This window comes from Arvicanthis niloticus, chromosome 1 (genome assembly GCF_011762505.2).
Source record: "Arvicanthis niloticus isolate mArvNil1 chromosome 1, mArvNil1.pat.X, whole genome shotgun sequence".
Classification (NCBI taxonomy): Eukaryota; Metazoa; Chordata; class Mammalia; order Rodentia; family Muridae; genus Arvicanthis; species Arvicanthis niloticus.
Genome location: NC_047658.1, coordinates 19782297 through 19805834, shown reverse-complemented (window position 1 = coordinate 19805834; position 23538 = coordinate 19782297). Strand labels below are relative to the sequence as shown.

The window sequence follows — 23538 nt, the reverse complement described above, 5'->3', positions numbered from 1 at the left end:
ACACCTCTCCACCCCCACCTCCACCCCTACCCTGCCCTCAGAGGAGGCAGGTCTGAGCACAGTGATGCAGTGGAAGCTTGTTGAAGCCATGAGGGTGGACAATTCCCATAATGCCCTGCACTGGGCTCAGTGTGTGGCTCACAGGCCCTCGGGCCATGCTAACATCAATGTCCTCATTTTACCCTTGGAGAAACCATCTTGATTGTGGGGCTTAGATGCCAGTCTGGGTTTGCAGTACTATGGAGCTCTTTCCCAATCCCCAGGCATGTGTGTCAACTGCCTCAACTTTGATATGGTGTACACAGGCCCTCAGACCCCCATCTGCTCCTCCTCACCTTCTCTCAGGCACGTACGCACCTCACATGAGCATGTGCACGCATGTGTACACATGCGTGCACACACATACACCAGCATGCACATACTCGAGCCCTTCTCATGCTGAGATTCACACTCACCTCAGACCTGTCACCCACCCACGTGCATCCACCACTCATCTGTGCAGCGCACACACCCCCACACCTTAGAGGTTCTCTTTAGCATCTCGGATGAGTGTCCTCTGCCCAGAAATGATTCAAGCAAAACAGCTTCAGAGGTGAGAAGCACATGCCCAACACGGCATGGGGTCCCTCTGAGTTCCCGGATTTGGGTTTTCCCAGTTTAGTTCAAGATGGCTTTTTGTCGGTCCCTTTGTTCATCATTAAACAAGTATTTCCATGCCACCTCAGGACCTGGCTGATGGGTGGCTACTGAAGGGAAAGGGGGAGTCGGGGAAGGCATCTCTGAGGAGGCGCAGTTAAGGTCAGGCCTGGAGTTGAGAAGGGAGCAGATTTGGAAAGATCAAGGGAGAAACCTTCCAGGTGATGGAAAGAATGCAAGTGCTCGGGGTGGGAGATGATGCCATGACCCGAAAGGGCTGGGGAGACTCCGTAAGGAGCGGCAGAAGATAACGTTGATCGTGAATGGTCCCTACTGAGGAAGTGGTTCTTAATACCGGACACCAGTGATGTTCTCCGAGGGGGACACACTGATGCAGAAAGAAAGATAACCTGACACCTGGTTGAAAGAAAACCAGACAAGTCGTTAGGGATCTGGTGTACCCCAGGGGGCTGGAAGCAGGAGCGAGGTGGACAGAGGCGGGGACCACATTTGTGGTCAACCTAAGAGCTGGCTTGTTTGGGAGCTGCTGAGAGCCCTCTGTAAGTGGGCTTTCTGTCAGTCCTCTCTGTAAGTCCCACCCTCTTCCTCCACATCCTGCTCATCCTCCAGGTACGAGGCCCGGTTCCAGCAGAAGCTCCTAGAGTACACGGACTCCAACAACATCGCCTCCCTCTTCCTCACGGCAGCCAACAGGTGGCTGGAAGTCCGCATGGCAAGTGCCACCCCCACTGTGCGTCCTGGGGCGGGGGTCCGGTTAGGAGTGTGGAGCTGGAACAAGGAGCAAACATAGATTCAGGGTAGAAGAGGGGAGAGCTGATGATGGGGACCCAGCCCTGATAGTCTTCGCACATCAAACCTGAATTTTCACCCCATATATCCCAGGGGTGTTCCAGGAAGAAAGAGAGTGGGTGTGTGCAGGGTGGAGACATTAAGAATGGTGGAGGTCGGGACTAGGAGTGTGGCTCAGCTGAGAGAGTGCTTGCCTAGTATGCACAAAGCCCTGGGTTCGATTCCCACATCATATCTGTACTCTCCGCACACTGGGGACAGCAGCAGAAGGATGCAAAGTTCAAGGTCCGCCTGGGTTCTAAGATCCTGTCAGGATGAGGAGATAGGCATGTGCCGGCAGTGGGTCATGTGATGCACACACGAGTGCTCACGGGGCCGGCTGGTGAGGCACCCTTCCTTGGGGAGTAGGGTGCATAACTTTGGAGGAGACATGAGCTCCTAGGCCTCAGCTTCTGCCAGCCTCTTGTGTGGAGGCTGCATGGGTGTGGGGCTGGGGCTCAGGCTGGGTGAGGGAGGATGAGGTACCTGTGGCTCTGACTCACAACAGTCCAGGCCAAGTGCTGTCCTTCCTCAGGAATACATCGGAGCATGTGTGGTGCTCATCGCAGCTGCCACCTCCATCTCCAACTCCCTGCACAGGGAGCTCTCTGCTGGCCTGGTGGGCCTGGGCCTCACCTATGCCTTGATGGTGAGTGGCAGCAGGTGGGACAGGGAGGACTCGGATGCTGCTCTTGGGCACCCGGGGCAGTTTCCTCACCTGAGATGTGGGAGAGATGGTGCACCCCCACCTAGGCCTTGCTAGATGGATAGCAAACAGGTGCTGGGTAAGGAGCCACTGTAACCCTTTCATGGCTCCAGGTTGCCACTATCCACGGCTCACAGGGGCTCCTAGTCCATCCTAGTCCAGTTAGAAGAGCCATTCTGGAGGCCAAGGGGAAAATGGTCACCACAAAGCAGTTGTGACTGGCTGGCTCCTCCACCCACAGGTCTCCAACTACCTCAACTGGATGGTGAGGAACCTGGCAGACATGGAGATCCAACTGGGGGCTGTGAAGCGTATCCACACACTCCTGAAAACTGAGGCGGAGAGCTATGAGGGGCTCCTGGGTGAGAACCTGCAGGGTGTATCCCTGGTTGGGGGCGGGTGACCCTTCTGGATGCTAGGGGTGGCCTGTGCCTGGTGGCTGACCCCCAGCCTGGCCCTCAGCACCGTCATTGATCCCCAAGAACTGGCCAGACCAAGGAAAGATCCAAATTCAAAACCTGAGTGTGCGCTATGACAGCTCCCTGAAGCCTGTTCTGAAACACGTCAATGCCCTCATCTCCCCAGGACAGAAGGTCAGCTGGGGTGGGAGCCCGTCGGGTGGGCAGCAGTCAGCTGCAGGCCTCTTCCTACCCTTGGGCCCCCTCCACCACAGAGACAGTCATCTAGGACTTCCTTGGTTTAGAGAGCTTTGCCAGGCCTTCCCTGCAAGCAGAGATGCTGCAGCTGTCCAGCACTCTGGGGCCTCACATCTCTCATTCAGCCCATCTCTGACAAGTCCCTCTTTCTTGCCTTTGTCTCTCTGTCCCCCTTGGTGTTGTCTGGCTATGTCGAGCCTTGGGGAATATCTGCCCCACCTGTCTCTTCCACCCTGATCCTTCACTATCTCTGGTATCACTATCTCTGTATCAGTCCTTTATATAAATGTCTCTTGGGACTCAAGAACTGGGAAGCCGTAGGATCCGGTGTGGCCCTACTGCAGGTGGAGAACTCAAACGCATGCCCACATGGTACATTCACTGTCCCAGTGTCCTGCCATACACATGCACACAGAGGCACACCGGGGCCTTCACTCCCTGACGGTTACCAAACAGGATGTGGGTCTTCCCTACAGACCTAGACCATGGCCCATGCAACTAGCCACCTATGCTTGTACTCTACTCTTGGGTCGCCGAGAGAGCCCTCTCTGAACCCACCACAGGAAAAGAGCTCAACCCTGGGTCCAGCCTGGCCAAAGAGAAGCTGGTCGGTCAGGAAACTGAGACTAGACGAGGCGCTGTGACCCCGAACCTGTGCACACTCCAGGGCCACAGCGACGCACCTGCTTCTCTGCTTCCAGATTGGGATCTGCGGCCGCACAGGCAGTGGGAAGTCCTCCTTCTCTCTCGCCTTTTTCCGAATGGTGGACATGTTCGAAGGTGATTTGTGTGTTAGCTGTCACACACGTACAGGTGTGCCCACAGCTACCAGGCAAGACCCAGAAAACCCAACAGCCTTTCCGTATCCTCACTGGGATTTACGTCCCAGGCTGAGCCCATTCCCAGCACCACCCCCACATGGTGACCCTTGACCTATGACATCATCTCCATACAGGGCGCATCATCATTGACGGCATTGACATCGCCAAGCTGCCGCTGCACACGCTCCGCTCACGCCTGTCCATCATCCTACAGGACCCTGTCCTCTTCAGTGGCACCATCAGGTGAGACCCTACAGTCCTCCTGCCCCAGCGTCAGGCTGGCTTTGCTCTCTGCACAAGATGGGGAGCAGAGTCTTCAGAGGAAGGCCTCCTTCACAGCCTTCTTCATTAGGCTTAAGCAGGTACTTGTGGGTCCTCCACCCCCCTCTTCCAAATACTTCCCGCCTCAGCGGGCCCCTCCCAGCACTAGGTTCTCAGTCGCTGCTTTGAGGATGAAGGTGAACCCTGCTCGCTGAGGGCTCTCTGTGCCTCTCCCCAGATTCAACCTGGACCCCGAGAAGAAATGTTCAGACAGCACATTGTGGGAGGCTCTGGAGATCGCCCAGCTGAAGCTGGTGGTGAAGGCGCTGCCAGGAGGCCTGGGTGACTGCTCCTTGCACAGATGGGTTTGAAAGGGCAACATCACACTCATAACTAGGATGAGCGCTGAGCTTGGGGCCCCAAGTCTAGCTAGGATTCAGTGACCGTGCTGTCCTACCTTTTACCATACAGGGGTTCAGAGGTCAAACAACTTGCCTAGGGTCACACAACTCACCTAGCTCAGAGTCTAGCACAGGGGGACATTCAGGGTCCCCAGAAGACAGATTACAAGTCCCCCACACCTCAGTGTATCTTTAGCCCTGCCTTGCCCTGTCTGCCTGTCCTGTGGACAAGGGTCACAGTGGACATTGGTACAGAACGTGCCCATTGGGAAGGCTCCCCAGTCCAGAGTCAGACAGAATCATGGTGTAGGCACTGTGAGGCTAGACAGGCTTTGATATTGCTGGTTCACCCTCTAGCCAAGGCTCCCACCAGGACTCCACAGGATCCCAATAGTGCATAGCACCAGGATGACCCGTGTGCATTGTATCCATATGAATAGAAGCCATGTTGTGTCAAAAGCATCATCCCTGCACACACATGACACAGCCATATGTGTGCACCCTGTACATACATCCCTTTCCATGGGGCTCTACTCACAGGCAGGACTTACTCAGTCCTGCCCTCCTGTGTCTGCTTCCAGATGCCATCATCACGGAAGGAGGGGAGAATTTTAGCCAGGGCCAGAGGCAGCTGTTCTGCCTGGCTCGGGCTTTTGTGAGGAAGACCAGCATCTTCATCATGGACGAAGCAACTGCCTCCATCGACATGGCTACGGTTGGTCCTGGGGTGGCACGTTAGGGAGCAGTTGGCACAGAGGGGTCTGAAGTCTCAAGTTGACTTTCACATCTAGGGTTACGTGGCAAAGGCAAGCCCAGCCTCCAAGTACTGAGTACCTGGTCAGTTCTCTGGGACCAGAGTCAGAGAGAAGACAGGCATGGAGCTAGCAGAGGGTTTAGAGGGGAGCCAGGCCACCTGGGCCCCATGTCCCTAGAACCATCCCAGACCCTGTCCATGGAGCAGATGAGCCACACCTGTTACCTCTACCTGACAGGAGAACATCCTCCAGAAGGTGGTGATGACAGCATTTGCAGACCGCACCGTGGTCACCATCGCGGTAAGGGGCCACTGATGTCCTGTGTGGAGGTCACTAGGAGGGAATGCTTACCTCCGAGACGGTAACCAGCAGACTAATGTCTGTAGTCAGGAAAAGATCCTAGAGTGTCCAGGACAGGAGTCTAGAGAGCTGGCAGGGAAATAGAGCAGAATTTTGGGGTGTCTAGAGATTTACACCTTTACCTGCCTCAGGCCTTCCCCTTATTTCTCTGGATTCCAAGATACACCCTTCCCTAAAGCCCTGTGGTCTAGGCTGGGGCTGCTTCTCGAAAAGAGTAGGGGCCTGTGGAGGGAGCCTGTAAGTCTTGATGCCTGGAGGTCAGGGGAGGGCTGAGGCTTGATAGAGAAGAGAAGGGCAGAGGGCTTGAATCACAACCACCCCCCACTGGAGCCACCACCTCAGAGGACACAGTTGGGCTGTGTAGAATGAATGAGGCTGTGGCTTCAATCCCCAGCACTGCAGAAACAGATGTGGTGGTGACACTGAAATCCTAGCCCCAGGGAAGTAGAAGACAGGAGAGCAGAGATTCAGGGTCATCCCTGGCTACTTAGCTTCAGGTCTGTCAAGGCTACATGAAAAAGGAGGCCTGGGAAAAAGCAGTGGGAAGAGACGTGGTGGCCACGGGTCTCCTCCAGGCTGGGGGAGGACAACGGTCCTTGGCTGTCCCACCCACCACACTACCCAGCCCCTCCTGCCCATTCAGCACCGCGTGCACACCATCCTGAGTGCAGACCTAGTGATGGTCCTGAAGAGGGGCGCGATCCTGGAGTTTGACGAGCCAGAGAAGCTTCTCAGCCAGAAGGACAGCGTCTTCGCGTCCTTTGTCCGTGCAGACAAATGACCTGCCAGCACCAAAGAGCCAGCCCACACCTCACTTGCTTGCCTAGGATTTCTTACTGTAAATCACATGTAAATAAAGAAATTAATTGTTTACTACTGGAGGTCCAGCTTCTGTGGAACGGACAGCAGAGCCCCATGGGTGCAGGCAACCAGCCTGCCTTTGGCACCAAGCCGACTCGTAGATGCCAATTGAACAGAGGCAAAACCATGTTCCTGATCTGTATCAGGCTGTTCCCACTGCCATAACAAAACGCCACTGGCTAGGTGGCTTTCCACAGCAAAAATTTATCTCTCCCCATCCTGGAGGCTGTAGTCAAGATCAAGGGGTTGGTTGGTGGCTTTGGCTTCTCCTGAGGCCTCTCTTCTTTGCTTCACACTGACTGTGCCCTCACAACTTCTCAATCTCCCCTCCTCTCTCCCCACCCCAGTGTTTTTCCTCTAAGTCACTAGTCATATTGGATTAGCCTCTGCCCACAACATCACTGAACCTTAATAACCTCCCCATGGGCCCAGATCCCGAGTACATGGAACTAGAGGCTACAACCTATGAATGTGGGGATGGAATTCAGTCTGCAGCAAGGGAAAAGGCTCAGGAAGAGCCCCATCGGGTAAGCGAGCAGTCTCCATCCAGCTGGGATTCATTCGGGCTCACCTGGTTATAACCCTGGGGCCTGGCACCCGTCTCCAGTAACAGGTACTCGACATGGCTTAAGCAAGCCTTTGAATTCACTGTGGCATGTGACTGGCCAGAGAAACCTGGAAGAATGCTATTTCAAACACGGGTGGCTCCAGGTTTCTGACATCAGACGGTGTCTCCATTTCTGAGTCTTGCTTCCTTCTCTCCGTCCAGTGACAAATGGATGGTAGTAGCTTTCTTTAGCTTACATCCTGCCCCAGAGTGACTAGAAGGAAAATGAGGTGTTCTCTTCCAGTACTTCCAGCAAAGTCCTAGAACTGAATCCCAGTGGACTCACCAGATCACGTGCCCACTCCCACCCAATCAGGACTACTCTGCTGCCTAGGCCAGGATCCCATGTCACTATCTCTGCCTCCCTCCCTCATCTCACAAGCATTCACAAGTGGGAGGAGGGTGGTCCCTGCAGTCCCTGTACAAGTCAACCAGGTGGTAGCTTGATGATGCCAAGGATCAGACACCAGGAGAGACACCAAAACAACTCTTTCAAATTCCATTTGCATCAGGGGAGAGGAGTGTAACCCTCTCCTCAGCCAAGAAATGGCAGGTGTTCATTTGCATGCCATTTGGTTATAATTTGCATAGCGCCTTCAGTACTGGCTTATGAGACTCTGGGGTCGCAGACCTAGGAGTCTTAGGTCTTCATCTCCCAGGGCTGCAAGAGGGTCAGAGCTCTCTAACATAAGGAAAGTTCACCAGTCACCAAGGGAGCCCAGCATAGGCCGTTCTTGAAGTGCCAGGAGCCAGAGCAACTCACAGGAGAGCTCACTGAGGCCTGGCAGGCTGCCTGGGAAAGGCAAGATTCGTGTCCGGTGTAGGAGGGAAGAAATTAGATAATCAGAGAGACAGAGGGCTGGGGAGGGAGGCAGGAATCCTGCTGCAAGACTGGAGGAATGGAACTGAGCTGTCAAGCGCCTCACATAGGGGTGCAGAGGGGATCAGGGCAGCAGCGGGGTATCACAGACCCTTAATGCAAGGACAGGGGGTGTGAGATAGACCTCGACAAGGACACAACAATATAGTGTTTGGGGAGATGGCTATGAGCCAGCGGGAGAATCAAACAGGGTAGAAGGCTTCTAGTTAGGGTTTCATTGCTGTGAACAGACACCATGACCAAGGCAACTCTTATAAAGGACAACATTTAATTGGGGCTGGCTTACAGGTTCGGAGGTTCAGTCCATTATCATCATGATGGGAGCATGGCAGCATCCAGGCAGGCATGGTGCAGGAGGAGCTGAGAGCTTTAGATCTTGATGTGAAGGCAACCAGGAGAGACTCTTCCTCAGGCAGCCAGGAGGAGGGTCTCTTCCACACTGGGTGGAGCTTAAGCATAGGAGGAGACCTCAAAGCCCACCCCACAGTGAAATGCTTTCTCCAACAAGGCCACACCTATTCCCACAAGGTCACACCTCCTAATAATGCCACTTCTCATGGGCCATACCTATTCAAATCACCAGAGAGGCTGAGCCCTTTGGGCAGGACACTCAGCCTCCTCTCCCCTGGGACAGGGAGTAGCTAAAGCCAGCCCAAAGAGCAGACTCTGGCCTCTCAACCTGAAGACGCCTGTGTAGACCCAGCAGTTCCTTCCACTCTGGACTTCCAGGAGCAGACACAGGGAGGGTTGGGGGACTCTGCTCTTACAAGGGTAAGACTTCTCACTCCAAGAAGGCAGCAGAGGAAGAGCAAGGAAGTCTTCTAAGAATCCCCAAGGCCATCCTGACCCAAATCCCTCCACAATGATTTAATTAACGGTCTGCCAATTCAGACTTGGGTCCCCCCCACCAGGAGGGCTACTGTCATCAGAACACTCTTGCATATGTCAATCAAAGCCTGCCTCTGCTCTACTCTATGCTTGGGCCAAGCAGACGTACTAGTCATTCCTCCTTTACCCCCAGGGACTTCTGCAAAGATGTCCAAAGTTCCTGGAGCCCTCTCCCAGGGTCCTTTTCTCATGGCTAAAAGTTGAAGTGGCTTCAGACATTTCTTGTGTAACTGTGTCCTTAAACTTCCTATTCTTGACTCAACTTGTCTTCTCTTCCTAGTCTCAGGCATAATGCCCCTATCAGTATAGTCCGGTCCTCCCTCACTCTTTGTAGGTCCACTCAACCTATCAGTGGATCTGGAAAGAAGAAACCACCATCTGAAAGTCCCCCCCCCCCGACTCAATATGAAAATGTCCCATGGTGGCTGGCATTTCCAGTGCCGCTGTTACTCCAGCTCCAGCCTCCAGCTTTCACTCAAGCTGCACAGCGGGTAGAGGGCTGTCTCAAGGATCTGAGCCCCAGGGCAGGCCATTACAGTTCCAGCAACCTCCAGGAGCCACTCTAGAGTGGCGACTGCAATGGAACCATCACTCCTGTTCTTGACAATAACCTGGGTCACCTACTCTATACCCAAGCTAGCCCTGAAACAGCTGCTCAGGCCAGACCCCTCACCCATCCCCAAGCACCACAACCCCCTAGGGCTAAGGGGAAGAAACCAGGCTGAAGGTCTACAGAGTACAAAGCGAAAGCTGGCAGAACAAACCCTCTTAAAACTCAGGGACGGTAGCCAGGGCCTTGCTGTGCACTTGCAATTCTAACTCTCTGGAAGTGGAGGCAGGAGGATCAGAAGTTCAAGGTCACCCTCTGCTACATACGGAGTTTGAAGCCATCCTGGGCTACAAAAAAATTCCTGTCTCCAATAGGTAAATAAGCAAATAAATAAATAAATAAATAAATGTAAGATCAAAAATAATCCTCAAAGGGAGGAAGAATCGTCAGTTGAGAAGTTCTGAGGCTATTGTTTCTCTCACCCCAGCCCCGACATTGATGATGTAATCTCTCACTGCCTTCTTTCCCTGGGAATCAAGTGCTGTGTGAGAGGCAGGTAAGACCTAACTATGGACGGGGCAAAAATAGAAATCAGGGCTATAGGAGCTGCCGAGCCAGACTAAGAGAATTTCACAAAAGCAACTTCTTTAGAACCATCCTCGGTTTAAAGAAAGCCGTATGGCCTGGCTGAGGATAGTGAGCAGGCGAGGGCGGGACGAGAATCCTCTGTGGGCGGGGCTTGCGCCTAGGCCCGCCCTTACCCCCCGCTCGGGAGCCGATCTGGCGCCCTCTGGCGGCGGAGGCTGCACTTGCTCTCAGGAGCCCCCCGCCCGCAGCCTCCCACCCCCACCGCGCACGGGTCGGTGCCTGAGGACCGGCTCACAGACACACGCCCGGGAAGCCGGCCGGGAGTGAGCACCCGGAGTGGGAGGGGGCAGGGAGGTGGCCGCAGCTTGAGCAGCACTAGCAGGTGCGGCGGCGACAGGCGGGGTGGGGACGGAGCGGCGGCGGGGGCTACGGGCGGGCGGCAGGGCAGCAGGGAGGCCGCGACGCGGAGCCAGCGGGGTCTGGGCGGTGGGGGGCGAGGGGATCCCGAGCGTAGACGGTTGCAGGGTGACTCGAAGGGCGCGGGATCCCAAGGAGACAAAGAGGACAAGGGCTAGAGAAGGATCGGGAGAGCAGAGCGGTGAGGGCGCTAGGGGAGGGGTGGGATGGGAAATCCAGGGCACACCTGGAGAGGAGACTGGGTCAAGAAGTAAGGCTGGTGCTTGGAGGGGACAGCGGACAGAAGTGGGTAAGGTCAGAAAAGAGCGGGGGGGGGTCGAGTGAGGGCTGCTAAGTTGGAAGCCCCAGAGGTGATAAGTTCTGAGGTGGTTTGAAAAGAAAGGCTGGGCCAGGGAAAGGGAGTTAGAGGGAGGTCCTGGGGTGTGGAGGAGAGCTGAGCCGGGGATCCAGTACCAGGTAGAGCACAAGCTGGGTTGGGGGCTCAGTAAGCAATGAGCAGGCGGAGCCGGCATCTGAAGCTAGTATAAAGAGAAGCAGAACCCAGCTGGGGGCATATCAGTCCAGAGGTTGGTACAAGCTTAGGGTAACCTGAGGAGAGGGCTCAAAGAGGGGACCCTACAAAGAGGCCCTAGGCCAAGCCAGTGTAGTTCCTCCCCCCATGGGGGAAACCCCTTGCTGGGGCCAACGGAGCCATGCTGTCCCGAAAGGGCATTATCCCTGAGGAATATGTGCTGACCCGGCTGGCAGAGGACCCTACAGAGCCCAGGTACCGTACTCGGGAGAGGAGGGCCCGCTTCGTGTCCAAGAAAGGCAACTGCAACGTCGCCCACAAGAACATTCGAGAGCAGGGCCGCTTCCTACAAGATGTGTTCACCACGCTGGTGGACCTCAAATGGCCCCACACGCTGCTTATATTCACCATGTCCTTCCTGTGCAGCTGGCTGCTCTTCGCCATGGTCTGGTGGCTCATCGCCTTCGCCCACGGTGATCTGGCCCCCGGAGAGGGCACCAACGTGCCCTGCGTCACAAGCATCCACTCCTTTTCATCTGCCTTCCTTTTCTCCATCGAGGTCCAGGTGACGATTGGTTTCGGCGGGCGCATGGTGACAGAGGAATGTCCCGTGGCCATCCTTATTCTCATTGTGCAGAATATCGTGGGACTAATGATCAACGCCATCATGCTGGGCTGCATCTTCATGAAAACGGCCCAGGCCCATCGGCGAGCAGAAACCCTCATCTTCAGCAAGCATGCTGTGATCACCCTGCGCCATGGCCGCCTGTGTTTCATGCTTCGTGTAGGGGACCTCCGAAAGAGCATGATCATTAGCGCCACCATCCACATGCAGGTGGTGCGCAAGACCACCAGCCCCGAGGGCGAAGTTGTGCCTCTCCACCAGGTGGACATCCCCATGGAGAATGGCGTGGGTGGTAACAGCATCTTCCTGGTGGCCCCGCTCATCATCTACCACGTCATCGACTCCAACAGCCCGCTCTACGACCTGGCTCCTAGTGACCTGCACCACCACCAGGACCTGGAGATCATTGTCATCTTGGAAGGCGTGGTAGAAACCACAGGCATTACCACGCAGGCCCGCACCTCCTATCTAGCTGACGAGATTCTGTGGGGGCAGCGCTTTGTCCCCATTGTGGCCGAGGAGGATGGCCGCTATTCTGTGGACTACTCCAAGTTTGGTAACACCATTAAAGTGCCCACACCACTCTGCACAGCCCGCCAGCTTGATGAGGACCGCAGCCTGCTGGATGCCCTGACCCTCGCCTCCTCGCGAGGGCCCCTGCGCAAGCGCAGTGTGGCCGTGGCGAAGGCCAAGCCCAAGTTTAGCATCTCTCCGGATGCCTTGTCCTGAGTTGCAGTCCCTCAGGCCCCCACTCACTTATGTGGGCGCATGGAAAGTGAAGTGTGGTATGTAGTGTGGTGGGGTGCAAGCCCCTGGCCAGATGAGGGTCTGGTGTGGGACAAGACCCTCCTCGACTCAGCCTCCCCGCTGCTGTGTGCCTGGGGTGTTACAAGATACATGTCACTATGCTATTTCTGGCCCCAGCAGGAGCCTGTACCGGGTTATTTTTGTTCCTGCTCCTCCCAGGCTCAGCTCAGGACTGGCTTACCCCTGTGTCCCTGCCCACTATAGAAGGTTCAGGGCTCCTAAAGCTAAGGTCTCAACGCCAGTCTTGGTCCTCCATGATTCATCTTGCCACAAGCAGACAGGTAATTGGGAAAAAGCAACCCCCAAGTTGGGAGCCTATTGCTATTTCTGTAGCCACTAAGAAATACCTGGCCAGGCCCCAGCCCTGTTCGTGCCATGCTGAAGAATCCTGCCAGCCAGGGAGAAGGTGGGTGTCAGAGCCTGGGAGCTGAGGGGCCCACACAGACACGGCAGGATAAGTTTACCTAGGCTCGCCTCCTTATGGCAGGCTTGTCGAGGAAGGGGGACTAGAAGGAGGCAAATGACTGGAGACCTTGCTGGTCCTGTTCAGACATGTGTCCCTGTCCTCTAGCATTGACTACAGCCTTCTGCAGAGAGAGAGAGAGAGAGTCAGGACTGCTGCCTCGGTTTGTCCCCCCTGAGGGGCTGGGGAGTGGGGCGTTGGGCAAACACTGATATACCTGGCTGAGAGGCTGAAAAGGGTCCTGTGCTTGCCAAACAAGATGCACTTCAGGCAAATCTCTGCTCCTGGCTCCCCATGGGCAGCTGTGAGTCACTTTGTCTGGGGGATGCTGGTGGGTAGCAATGTCTTGTCTCGGTTGCTAGAAAAAGAAACCTTGGAAAGTTCAGCCCTGTGAAGGAAAGGGAGGCCCCCAAGGCAAAGAGGCCCTTGGGCTTGACCTGAGCCTGGACTCTCAGAGCAGTGCGGTGTCCTTGCCCAGAACTCCACTGCCCCATTGTCAATAAAGCCTCCCATCTGTGACCTGAACTCTGGGCTTTTCTTGCTGGGGAGGCAGTGGCCCATGCCACTGGAAAAAAAAAGGGCACTGCCAGAGTCTGCCACCCAACATAGCCCCGGCAGGCAAGAAGCCAGGAAAGCTACTTAGACCAGCTCTGATTCCCTCACCTCTGGAGACCGTCATCCTCCCACCTCAGGTCCACCCACCCACCCACCCACCCACTCTCAGTCTGTCTGGCCAACTTGACCATTTGACATCCACCAGACATAATAGTCAAGGGCCTGGCTTCCCTCCCGAGACTCTGCTGGAAGGCTGAGGTACCCATGGGGAGGGCCAGGGAGGTTATAGGCTTTAGGGTATTGATTGGTTCAAATCCTGGCTCCAGCCAAACAGCTCTGTGACTCAGTTGTCTCATTCATGTTAATAGTCCCTACCTCATTAAGTTGAGCAGGTGAAAGCACATGTATACAAGCTTCAGAAGTGCCTGGTCTCTAACAAGTACTCAATAAATGTTAACTGTCGTGATCATTGCTGAGCTAGCCGTGTGATGGGAAAACTAACTAAACGGAAGACAAAAAAAAAAAAAAAAAAAAAGGTGTTTTTACACTGCCTCTGAGTGATGTGTTGCTCTGTCTGGTCATACTCCCCGAATGGTGCCCCTCCCAGCTCAGACCTGGTCTGCAGGGGCTGCTCTCCCTGTCTTTGCCCACTTCACTGCGGTCCGCCTGCCCGTCACCTGCACCACTGCCACTCAAGTGGGCTGAGCAGGGTCGTGATCGTTCCCTACCATGTGGAATATGTTGTAGCTCTCTATCTCCTGGGTCAAGGGTGGCCTCCTCTATTGATATCCATAAAGTCTCAGGCCGGTGATTCTCCTTGAACCATCTCTGGAGAGAGATACCCTTCTCTCCTCTATGGGCCTTCTTCTATGCCTGTGTTTAAGGGTCTGTCTCCCCATCTCTGTGTTCATGTCTCCTCCAGAGCAATGCCAAGTCAGCATCTGGAACTGAGTGGGTGCTCCGTGAAAGAATGAATGGGCAGATGGATGATGGATTGTACACATGACCACAAACCAGGGGCTGTGGATATAGTGAGGCGTGCAGATGGGCGAGCCAGGAAGTTCTGCTACCAGTCTGACCTCTAATCTACTCTCTCCTCCATCTACACATAGTCCCCAGTGCTGACTCCCTCTTAGCAGACTGGCATGTTTCCAGTTAAAAAACAAAACAAACAAACAAATAAACAAACCAACCTCAGAATCTCCCTAGTTCTGGGGGCAACAAGTTGGGTGCTCAGGACTCACTTTAGCTCTCCCTGAGGCCACAGGGAGGAGCTAGAGTCACTTGTAAGACTTGCTGAGTGACAGCATCCATGGTGTCCCATCCAAATAACCTTCCAGCTCCCAGATAAGCAGCTGGTAGTGTCTGAAGCCCATAGAAATAAGGTTATGGTGCCACCTGCTGGCTGCAGAGGAGACCTACAAGAGCCCAGAAAATCTGGGCGGCTGGTTCAATTTCCATCCCATTGAAGGAGAGATCCCAAGCCTTAAAGTTTAGCTCAGGGAGAGAGTAGAAAACTCCAGTCCTGAAGAAAGAGCCAGTTACCTCACTACACAAGAACTAGAGGAAAATGTGCCCAGAGAGCACATAATTTCCAGATTTGAAAGTGGTAGCAGGGTCACTCTGTAAAGTGACATTCTCAATTAGATCCAAGATACCCTTGCAATCACAGGGACCTCCCTGGCCTGGATCCACTTGTGTAGAGACCCCTCTATCCTCTCTTGCCTTTGAGTCTTACTGTGTGCCAAGCCAAGCAGTGACAGTGCAGCCTGGGAAGCACACATACCACCACCCTGTCCCCAACTCACAGTGGTGTGACATGCCCCAAGCATCAGGTCTGAGCTGCACAGGGGAGGGAAGCCAAGCTGCCCTCTTCCTCTTGGGGACTGTTTGTTCGCCTGAAAATGAACTAGTAAAGTACACTGAACACGCATCCAGGCCTGACACCTGGGGACGACATCTCCAGCAGGTATCCGGTCCTTACATAGGACCCACTCTGCCCCAATAGGTGTCCTCTTTCCAGTTTTGTCCTTCCTGACATCTTCCCCAGGGCTGTCACTGGAGGGGACACATTGGTGGCTTCCCACGGGTCTCAATGTCCCCAGTCTTCCAAGGTGACAATATCTTACAGCTTTGAGTTTTACCAATAAATGCAGGTGACTCTTGAAAAGGGTGGATATCAGCCATGTCCCTAGACCGCCACTGGTCTGAAAACCCTGTTCTATTCCTGCTCTGAAGGAGCTCGAGAGAGGAAGAACATGGAGAGCAGAGCCAAAACTGTGGCCAGGGGTGGAGGCTAGATTGACAGCCTCTCTGCCAAGCCCTCCTGCTCAGGGCATTCTATTCCCTCACAGGAAGGGAAATGGGTTTCTTCTGTACTCCGTTCTACTTCCGCTATGGAGCAGCCCAGCACTGAAGTGCCTTAAGGACCAGGCTACCTAGACTTGGCAACCTGAGTCCAGGATGTGGGGACCTGCCTTCCCCCGACCTTGATTCTTCCTAAGTCCTGTGATATACAGGATGTTAGATCACAGGGCAGGCTCTGCTCACTTCAGCTTCCCATCCCCCACCACCATAGCTTTGTCTGTGCCTCTATAATTCCCCTGCCACAGAGAGATGTGACAAGTGATTTGCTGTGATGCCTTAGCGCCTAAGAAGTATCCCAGGCTCCCTCGGAGGCCAAGGGCTGCAGGTGGCCATCCCACATGAAGAACACTCATTAAACAAATCCATCCTTAGCAACCAGAGACAACCAACCTGCAACTACATCCTATGGGTTAATTATGTGACATGGGACCTTTCTCTTTTCTCAGAAATCTGTAAGAGGAAACCCCCACTCAGTCTCTTCATAGTCCCCACCAGGCCGTCTGTCTATGGCCTCAATAGCAAGTCCATTCCTTAACTGGCATAAAGGATTCCAGTGTATACTGAAGACCAGCCAAGACATCCAGCCTTGTGGCCTGAACAACTTCTGGACTCTTGTACCTTCCATTCCTAGGCAGCCATTGTTGGAATAACTGAACCAGACCATGTAAAGCGTTCTCTCTCTCTCTCTCTCTCTCTCTCTCTCTCTCTCTCTCTCTCTCTCTCTCTCTCCCTCCCTCCCTCCCCCCTCCTCTCCTTCTCCACCCTCGTGTGTGTGTGTGTGTGTGTGTGTGTGTGTGTGTGTGTGTACTCTGCATTCACACTGTTAGGAGTCCCACAATGACAGCAAGCTATTCGACCATAATGTATATACAGAGACCCAGCTCAAACCCATACAGGGTCTATGATTGTCATGTCAGTCTCTGAGCCCCTGCGAGCCCTGGTTAGTTGATTCTGTGGCTCCTGTTCTCATGGTGTCCTCGACTCCTCTGGCTCCCAGAATCCTTCCTCCCTCTTTTCCACTGAGCTCCCCTGGCTTTGCCTGGTGTCCTGCTGTGGGTCGGGTATCTGCATCTGCCCGCATCAGTTGCTAAATGATGCCTGTCTGATGACAATTGAGCTAAGCACCCAATCTGTGAGTGGCAGAACCATTTGAGTCTTTTTTTTTCCTTTTTGTTCTTTTTCCTGGTTTTTTTTTTTTTTTCTATCATATTTGATTCTACCCTGGGTCTCTGGGAAGCCCAGGCTCTGGTTCCCAGCCTTCCTGGCACTGTCAGTCACAGCTCCCTCTCCTGGTGTAGGCCTCAAGTTAGATCAGTCATTGGTTGGCCACTCCCACAAGTTCTGCATCATCACTACCCCAGCAGATCCTGCAGGCAGGACACACTGGAAGTGGAAGGTTTTGTGGCTGGATTGCAGTCTCACAGCTGGGCGCTTACTGGTTATAGAAGATGGCTGTTTGGTGCTCTGTGTCCCCCATGACTATAAGACTTCAGTCTATGGTCACTCTCATAGACCCTGGGGAGTTTCCACTGCACCAGGTCTCTATGTTACCCTCCACCCCAAATACCCTCAATCCCAGGCATCTCTCCCAGTACTCTCTCTCTCCACCCCCAAGCCACACTCCCAGTATACTTGAAAAACCCATTCTATTTCCTCTTGTCCAAAATCAGGTGTGTGGATTATGTGGAGGTCCCCAACCCAATTCCATTGATCAACCTGTGTTTTCATGACTATGCTATGTGGTTTATATTATTATAAATCTGTAGTATGTCTTGAAATCAGGGATCCCAGTTTTTATCATAGAGGATTGTTTTTAGCTATCCTGGGGTGTTTGTCTTTCCACCTGAAGCAGGCACTAGGTCCCTCTCATCAGTGACCTTCGTTACTGTTGTTTAGGGAGTACTCCAGTCAGCTATCACTCCAGTCAGAGTGTATCGGTCTTTTCCTGGGTTATTAAGGGGATGGAACACCTACAGCTGTCTTCACTGCTGAGCCAGTGAAATGCCTTCTAACCCAGAAACCATGCATGTTTTCTTAGACTTTCCCTTGAGCCAGATTAGCATGAAGGGGACACACACTGCAGAAACCTCCAACCCACAGGACGGGAGGGAACAGTACCTCTTCCCTTCCAGGTCTTTATGTTTTGGGAGTTCACAGGATTGGGTGTTTGTGAATGGATATGTTCCTGCTTCATGATGTTAGGAGGTCTGGGTCAATGAAGGCTTGCTTCTCCTCAGTGGGGTCTGGGGCAGCTCTCTCAAAGATAAGACAAAGGCTGTGCTGAAGAGTTTTATTCAACTTACCACATTCTAAAGTCATCTAAAAGGATGGAACCTCCTTTAAGAAAATGCCTCTAGGGGGATTAGCACAGGGTGGGCCTTCTGAGGCCATTTCTCGGTGACTCCAGAGACCTGTCCTTCCCTCAAGCTGAATGAGCATCTCTCCCCAAGGGTCGAGCTCACCGTTCTCATAGTGGTCTCGGTGGTCTCCATGGTTACACCCTCCAGTACAGTGGCAGAAATGCTGAGCTTCCTTCAGAGAACATTTGGCTGCCAGTCTACGAGCCAACATGCTGAGAAGGAGCAACTGCAAGAGCAGAGCATGCCGCCACACACATTCCTGAAGCTTGAGACGCCAAGCCCGTCATCACAGGCAGGGTGTCCCCTCTGGAGAGTACAGGTGTTAGCATGGACTTGCCAAAGAAAGCCAAGGACAAGACCTGTTTGATCAAATTGCTTATAACCTGGACTTGATGGAAAGTGCCTATTTTGTTCTGATATTTGTGGATTCTGTCCAACATTGGTCGGACAGTACCGAAAAGGCATCAAAAAATAAGTTAAAATTGGTTCACCTTAATGTCTTCATCTTCAAGTTAACTTTTATTCCTTGAAACCAGATAACCTTCATGAGGACCTAACCTGGTACTTATTGGTTCTTCAGCTAAAACAAGATTTTCTTGGTGGGAAATTAGAGGGTTCCTTTGATACAGCCGTTCAGTTGGCAGCTGTGCAAGCTGAACTTGGCGACTATGAACTTTCCGAGCACAGCCCTGAACTTGTCTCTGGATTCAGGTTTGTGCCAGTTCAGATTGAAGACATGGAACTGGCTACTTTTGAGACATGGGAGGAATATAGAGGTCTGACACTGGCACAAGCTGAAACCAATTATCCAAATAAAAACAAATGGCTAGAAGTATATAGAACTAGCATGCATGTGGGCAAGGCTACAGACGGGAATGACTATGCCTTGGGTCTAACCCCTTGTTTTTGAAGGAGAGACCAAATGGGCTTAATGTTCTGGCCCAAGATAACCAGGTTGGATTTTAAGAAGAATAAATGAACTGGAGTGGCATGGAAGACGGTGCTCGGGATGAAGCACAAGACAAGATCATTGTTTTAGGCTGGATCATCCAAATGTCTGCAAACACTCATGCATCTACCTCTGTATGTCAGGCCCTGGCACAGCCTCTCAGGAGACAACTACATCAGGCTCCTGTCACCAATCATTTCTTGGCATCCACAATAGTGCCTGGGTTTGGGGATTGTATATGGAATAGATCCCCAGGTGGGGCAGTCTCTGCTGGATGGCCTTTCCTTCAGTCTCTGCTCCACACTTTGTCTCTGTATTTGCTCCCTTGAGTATTTTGTTCCCCTTTCTAAGATGGACCAAAGCACCCACACTTTGGTCTTCCTTCCTCTTGAGCCTCATGTGGTCTGTGAGTTGTATCTTGGGTATTCCGAGTTTGGGGGCTAATATCCACTTATCAGTGAGTGCACACCATGTGTGTTCTTTTATGATTGGGTTACCTCACTCAGGATCATAGTTTTTAGTTCCATCCATTTGCCTAAGAATTTCATCAATTCATTGTTTTTAATAGCTGATTAGTATTCCATTATGTAAATGTACCACATTTTCTGTACCCATTCCTCTGTTGAAGGACATCTGGGTTCTTTCCAGCTTCTGGCTATTATAAATAAGGCTGCTATGTGTAGGACCCCAAAGGGCTGCAATGCCCTGGCTGAGACTTTCCGTGTGCTGCTGTCTGCAGAGTAACATTCTCAGTTTTTCTAAGAACAAAACATCCTGTTGAAGGATGATGCCCCAGGAAGGGGATTTACACTTGACATCCTATTGCCCCCCAGTTGAGTCTCTGTTTTTTCCTGAGTCTGTGTTTACCCTTCCCTGGCTTGGTGTATATATTGAACCTGCCCAGGAAAAGCATTGGCATTCTCTCACAATGAATGACCGAATGACCGGAGTCTGAGTTGTTCTTTAATCCACCAGACCTGCGCCCAAGCTCGGTACCTCGGACAGCGCCAGAGCTGTCAACTATGAACATAGTGGAGCATGTGTCCTTGTTATATGTTAGAGAATCTTTTGGGTACATGCGCAGGAGTGGTATAGCTGGGTCCTCAGGTAATGCTATGTCCAATTTTCTGAGGCGCCATCAGACTGATTTCCATAGTGGTTGTACCAGCTTGCAATCCCACCAACAATGGAGGAGTGTTCCTCTTTCTCCTCATCCTCGCCAGCATCTACTGTTTCCTAAGTTTTTTATCTTTACCATTCTGATTGGTGTGAGATGGAATCTCGGGGTTGTTTTGATTTGCATTTCCTTGATAAATAAGGATGTTGAACGTTTCTTTAGGTGCCTCTCAGCCATTCGAGTTTCCTCAGTTGAGAATTCTTTGTTTAGCTCTGTATCCTATTTTTAATAGGGTTATTTGATTCTCTGGAGTCTAACTTCTTGAGTTCTTTGTATATATTAGATATTAGCCCTCTATTGGATGTAGGATTGGTAAAGGTCTTTGCCCAGACTGTTGGTTGCTGTTTTGTCCTATTGACAGTGCCCTTTGCCTTATAGAGACTTTGCAATTTTATGAGGTCCCATTTGTCAATTCTTGTTCTTAAGAGCATAAGCCATTGGTGTTCTTTTCAAGAAAAATTTAATATAGTTCATTTTTAATGAACAGATTTGTTACCTCCATTCTAGAAATTGCAGTGACAGTGTGATTCATACCCAGAGATAAGATTGGATGATTTTTTGGATGGTTAACTGTTAGTTAATGGAATGGTTACATCATGAGCCAGTAGTTCTACTGATGGCAAGATGGAAAACCTTCTTGGCACATTCCTCTTTTCTTTCCCATTGAAAATCCTTCACAGATAAAACAAGTTTGTAACACCCTCATTATCTGGCCTTATATAACCTTTAAAATAATATTATGAAAGAATGAATGGAAGGAAGGAAGGAAGGAAGGAAGGAAAGAAAGAAAGAAAGAAAGAAAGAAAGAAAGAAAGAAAGAAAGAAAAAGAAAGGCCTCCAAAAGACTTGGCTGCAAGCAAGGCTGTAAGGCACTTTCATAATTAGTGAATAATGTGGACTGGGCCACCAGACAGAAAACCTGGTAAAGTTGAGCAGATTCAGGAGCCCTGGCAGTTTTCATGATTGAGAAAGGTAGGCATTTAAATCTACTCCTGACAAGATTCCTGTCCTGGAACACATGACTAGGACAGCCCATTTAGAGGACTGTGACAATCATTCAAGTAGGGACAGCATGAAGTCCTTCCACATGCAGATGAGGCATTCCTAACATTTCAGACCAAGCCAATAGAAAGCATCTGCTTCTAGAACCCAAACCACCCCTCAAATGTTTACAAGGTCCTATCCACAAGGAATAAAGTGCACAAGTTGTTTCACCAAAGATCTTCTGAGAGTGCCTGTCTTACTGCACTGTAACAGTCCAGGAAAGGGTTTTCTCTCCCGAAGCTTTCATAGTTGGATCTCCATCCAACTCAAACAGCTTCGAGATGGCCTGGACCTTGACTCCTCACTGTCTGCTGCACCTCTCCACCTGATACTGACTCCAGGGCAACAGTGTCTGCAGAAGAGGTGGGACATTCTGGCTTCCCCTCAGAGAGTTGTGACGTTTCAGCTCTGGCAGAGCCAAGATCCTCATAGAGAGCACACAGTACACAAACCAACAGTGTGGGAAGACTCAGCCCATTGTAGACAGGACCATCCCTGAACAAATGATCCTGGGTACTATAAGAATGCAGCCTGAGTAAGCCACGAGGGGCAAGCCAGGAAGCAGCAGCCCTCCGTGGCCTCTGCATAACCTCATGCCACCAGGTTCCTGAGCTGTTGGATCGAGGGTCCTGACTTTCTTTGATGATGAGCAGTGCTGTGGAAGTACAAGCCAGATAAATTCTATCCCCCCCCCCAAGTGGCTTTGGTGATGGTATTCAAACATACTTGCTTACACACACATCATTTTAAAAGCGTCAACACAAGTAGTTTGCTGGTGGAATGATTACAGTCTCTCATGTGTCTCTGCACAGAGGGAGACCTGGGCGCTTCCCTTTCTATCAATCCCCACACTCTTAGCTGTCCTGTGCATGTGCACGATGGGGAGGGCAAGCCATGGGGAGTGTGGAGGTCAAAGGGCAACTATACAAAGGTGGCTCTCAGCCAGGTGGTGATGGCACAGGGCTTATGAGTCCAGGACAGCCAGAGCTGTTACACAGAAAAACTCAATCTGAAAAAACAAAACAAAAAAAAAACCAACCAAACAACAACAAAAATAAAGTAGGCTCTCTCCTTCCATATACACTTGTGTTATGGGGATGGAACTCAGGTGCCCAGGCTGAGTGATCTAGTTGGTCCAGATAGACTTTCTATTTTCCTCCATTACACATAAAGAGACACATAGACAGACAGACAGACAGACAGACAGACAGACAGACAGACAGACACACTGGCAGCACACAGACACACAGACAGGCAAGAGACAGAGAGATATAAATAATTGTTCACTTCTCTTGTCACAGTATCCTAGGTGACACGCCCAGAAGTATATTGAAGAGGGTGGAGAAAGTGGACATGCTTGTCTCCTGCCTGACTTGACTGAAAACATGGTAATTTGCTCTATGACATCAACATCCAAGGTGTGCTCACACAATATATGTAAATAAAGAGCTGTATGCTGAATAAACATAAAAACAGTCCGTTTCAGCCAGGCAGTGGTGGCGCACGCCTTTAATCCCAGCACTTGGGAGGCAGAGGCAGGCGGATTTCTGAGTTCGAGGCCAGTCTGGTCTTCAGAGTGAAACCCTGTCTCGAAAAACCAAAAAAAGAAGAAGAAGAAGAAGAAGAAGAAGAAGAAGAAGAAGAAGAAGAAGAAGAAGAAGAAGAAGAAGAAGAAGAAGAAGAAGAAGAAGAAGAAGAAGAAGAAGAAGAAGAAGATCTCTTTTTCTTTCAGAACATCCTAATGACTCCCCAAGTTTCCAAATGGCTCCTTTCTCACCTCTGACTTATTAAGATGAGGCTTTGCTTTCTGCCAGACAGTCTGGGAAAGAATCTGTGGATCCAGTTTACAAAGAACTCCTTGGAATCCTTAATGTGTTTTTACATTCCCACTTGATTAATCTCTGCCCTGATCTTAACTCTTTCCAAATATCAATTTGGGGTTTGGCTTGAGCTGGGTTTTCCAAGGCTAAGTTATTTATTGTAGGAGGCACTCAGAGCTAGAGATGTCTCCTGCAGACTGGTCTCCCAACTTTTGAAGAATAAATCTGTTTTTTCTCCACACCTTGGATTCAAAGATTGGTCACGATGATAACCAGGGCATACATAGAAGGGAAGTGCCCTCAACATGCTCCTTCTATCTTTAGTACCACACTCCCCAAGGATCAAGGCCATGTCTGCCAAAAGGAGAGGGTGACAAGGGAGACTTTGGGAGGTCTGAATACCCCTCAAGGCCCCAATTAGCAGGGGCACCTATAGCCAACTTTCAGAGATCAGGGTAAAGATTAGGCCACCAAATGTTACAGTGCGTGACCTGTAAGGTAGTCCACACAACATCACCTGCCAAGTTAGGTTGAGGGGCTGATGGGATTATTATCACTTGCTCTTACAAGTCCCAAGGCTGGCATCAGGATCAGAACCTCCAACAGCAAACACGACTGGTGGCT

The 23538-nt window shown here is 51.7% G+C and overlaps 2 protein-coding genes, 1 long non-coding RNA gene and 1 pseudogene across 9 annotated transcripts in view; 3 read left to right on the top strand and 1 right to left on the bottom strand.

The window, feature by feature from the left end:
* The window catches only part of Abcc8 (ATP binding cassette subfamily C member 8), a 74878-nt gene extending 68558 nt beyond the window's left edge, over positions 1–6320 (top strand). The window contains exons 30-39 of one of the 5 annotated variants that reach the window (XM_034516558.2): positions 1267–1369; positions 2021–2134; positions 2433–2553; positions 2654–2784; positions 3549–3627; positions 3803–3911; positions 4168–4271; positions 4912–5045; positions 5323–5385; positions 6089–6320. In XM_034516558.2, the coding sequence (XP_034372449.1) occupies positions 1267–1369; positions 2021–2134; positions 2433–2553; positions 2654–2784; positions 3549–3627; positions 3803–3911; positions 4168–4271; positions 4912–5045; positions 5323–5385; positions 6089–6226 (1096 nt within the window). In that variant the 3' untranslated portion in view covers positions 6227–6320. Of the gene's footprint in view, positions 1–1266; positions 1370–2020; positions 2135–2432; positions 2554–2653; positions 2785–3548; positions 3628–3802; positions 3912–4167; positions 4272–4911; positions 5046–5322; positions 5386–6088 lie in introns of those variants that run through there. The other 4 variants (XM_076934509.1, XM_076934517.1, XM_076934503.1 and 1 more) reach the window with 4 other exon arrangements.
* Positions 6198–9074, bottom strand: LOC143442390 (uncharacterized). The gene is made up of 3 exons (XR_013110535.1): positions 8080–9074; positions 6878–7127; positions 6198–6281 (listed from the first exon to the last, which is right to left on the bottom strand). It is a non-coding gene; the product is annotated as an uncharacterized LOC143442390 (long non-coding RNA).
* Positions 9075–10048: 974 nt separating this feature from the next.
* Kcnj11 (potassium inwardly rectifying channel subfamily J member 11) lies at positions 10049–13673 on the top strand. Of its 3 annotated transcripts, none has more exons than XM_076934537.1 (2): positions 10049–10201; positions 11174–13673. In XM_076934537.1, exon 2 carries the CDS (start codon positions 11190–11192, stop codon positions 12099–12101), a length of 912 nt encoding a protein of 303 aa, XP_076790652.1. In that variant the 5' UTR covers positions 10049–10201; positions 11174–11189; the 3' UTR covers positions 12102–13673. The 3 variants fall into 3 exon arrangements, with proteins under 3 accessions (XP_076790652.1, XP_076790648.1, XP_034372437.1); XM_076934533.1 differs by lacking the exon at positions 10049–10201 and adding an exon at positions 10254–11002; XM_034516546.2 differs by lacking the exon at positions 10049–10201 and having other exon boundaries at positions 10255–13673.
* A 4411-nt stretch (positions 13674–18084) lies between these two features.
* Positions 18085–18903, top strand: LOC117699013 (band 4.1-like protein 5 pseudogene; annotated as a pseudogene).
* The last annotated feature ends 4635 nt before the right edge of the window (positions 18904–23538 follow it).

Bases quoted from the DNA above. Each gene is read 5' to 3' on its own strand.
- Kcnj11 (XM_034516546.2), top strand. From the start codon at position 10,929: ATGCTGTCCCGAAAGGGCATTATCCCTGAGGAATATGTGCTGACCCGG.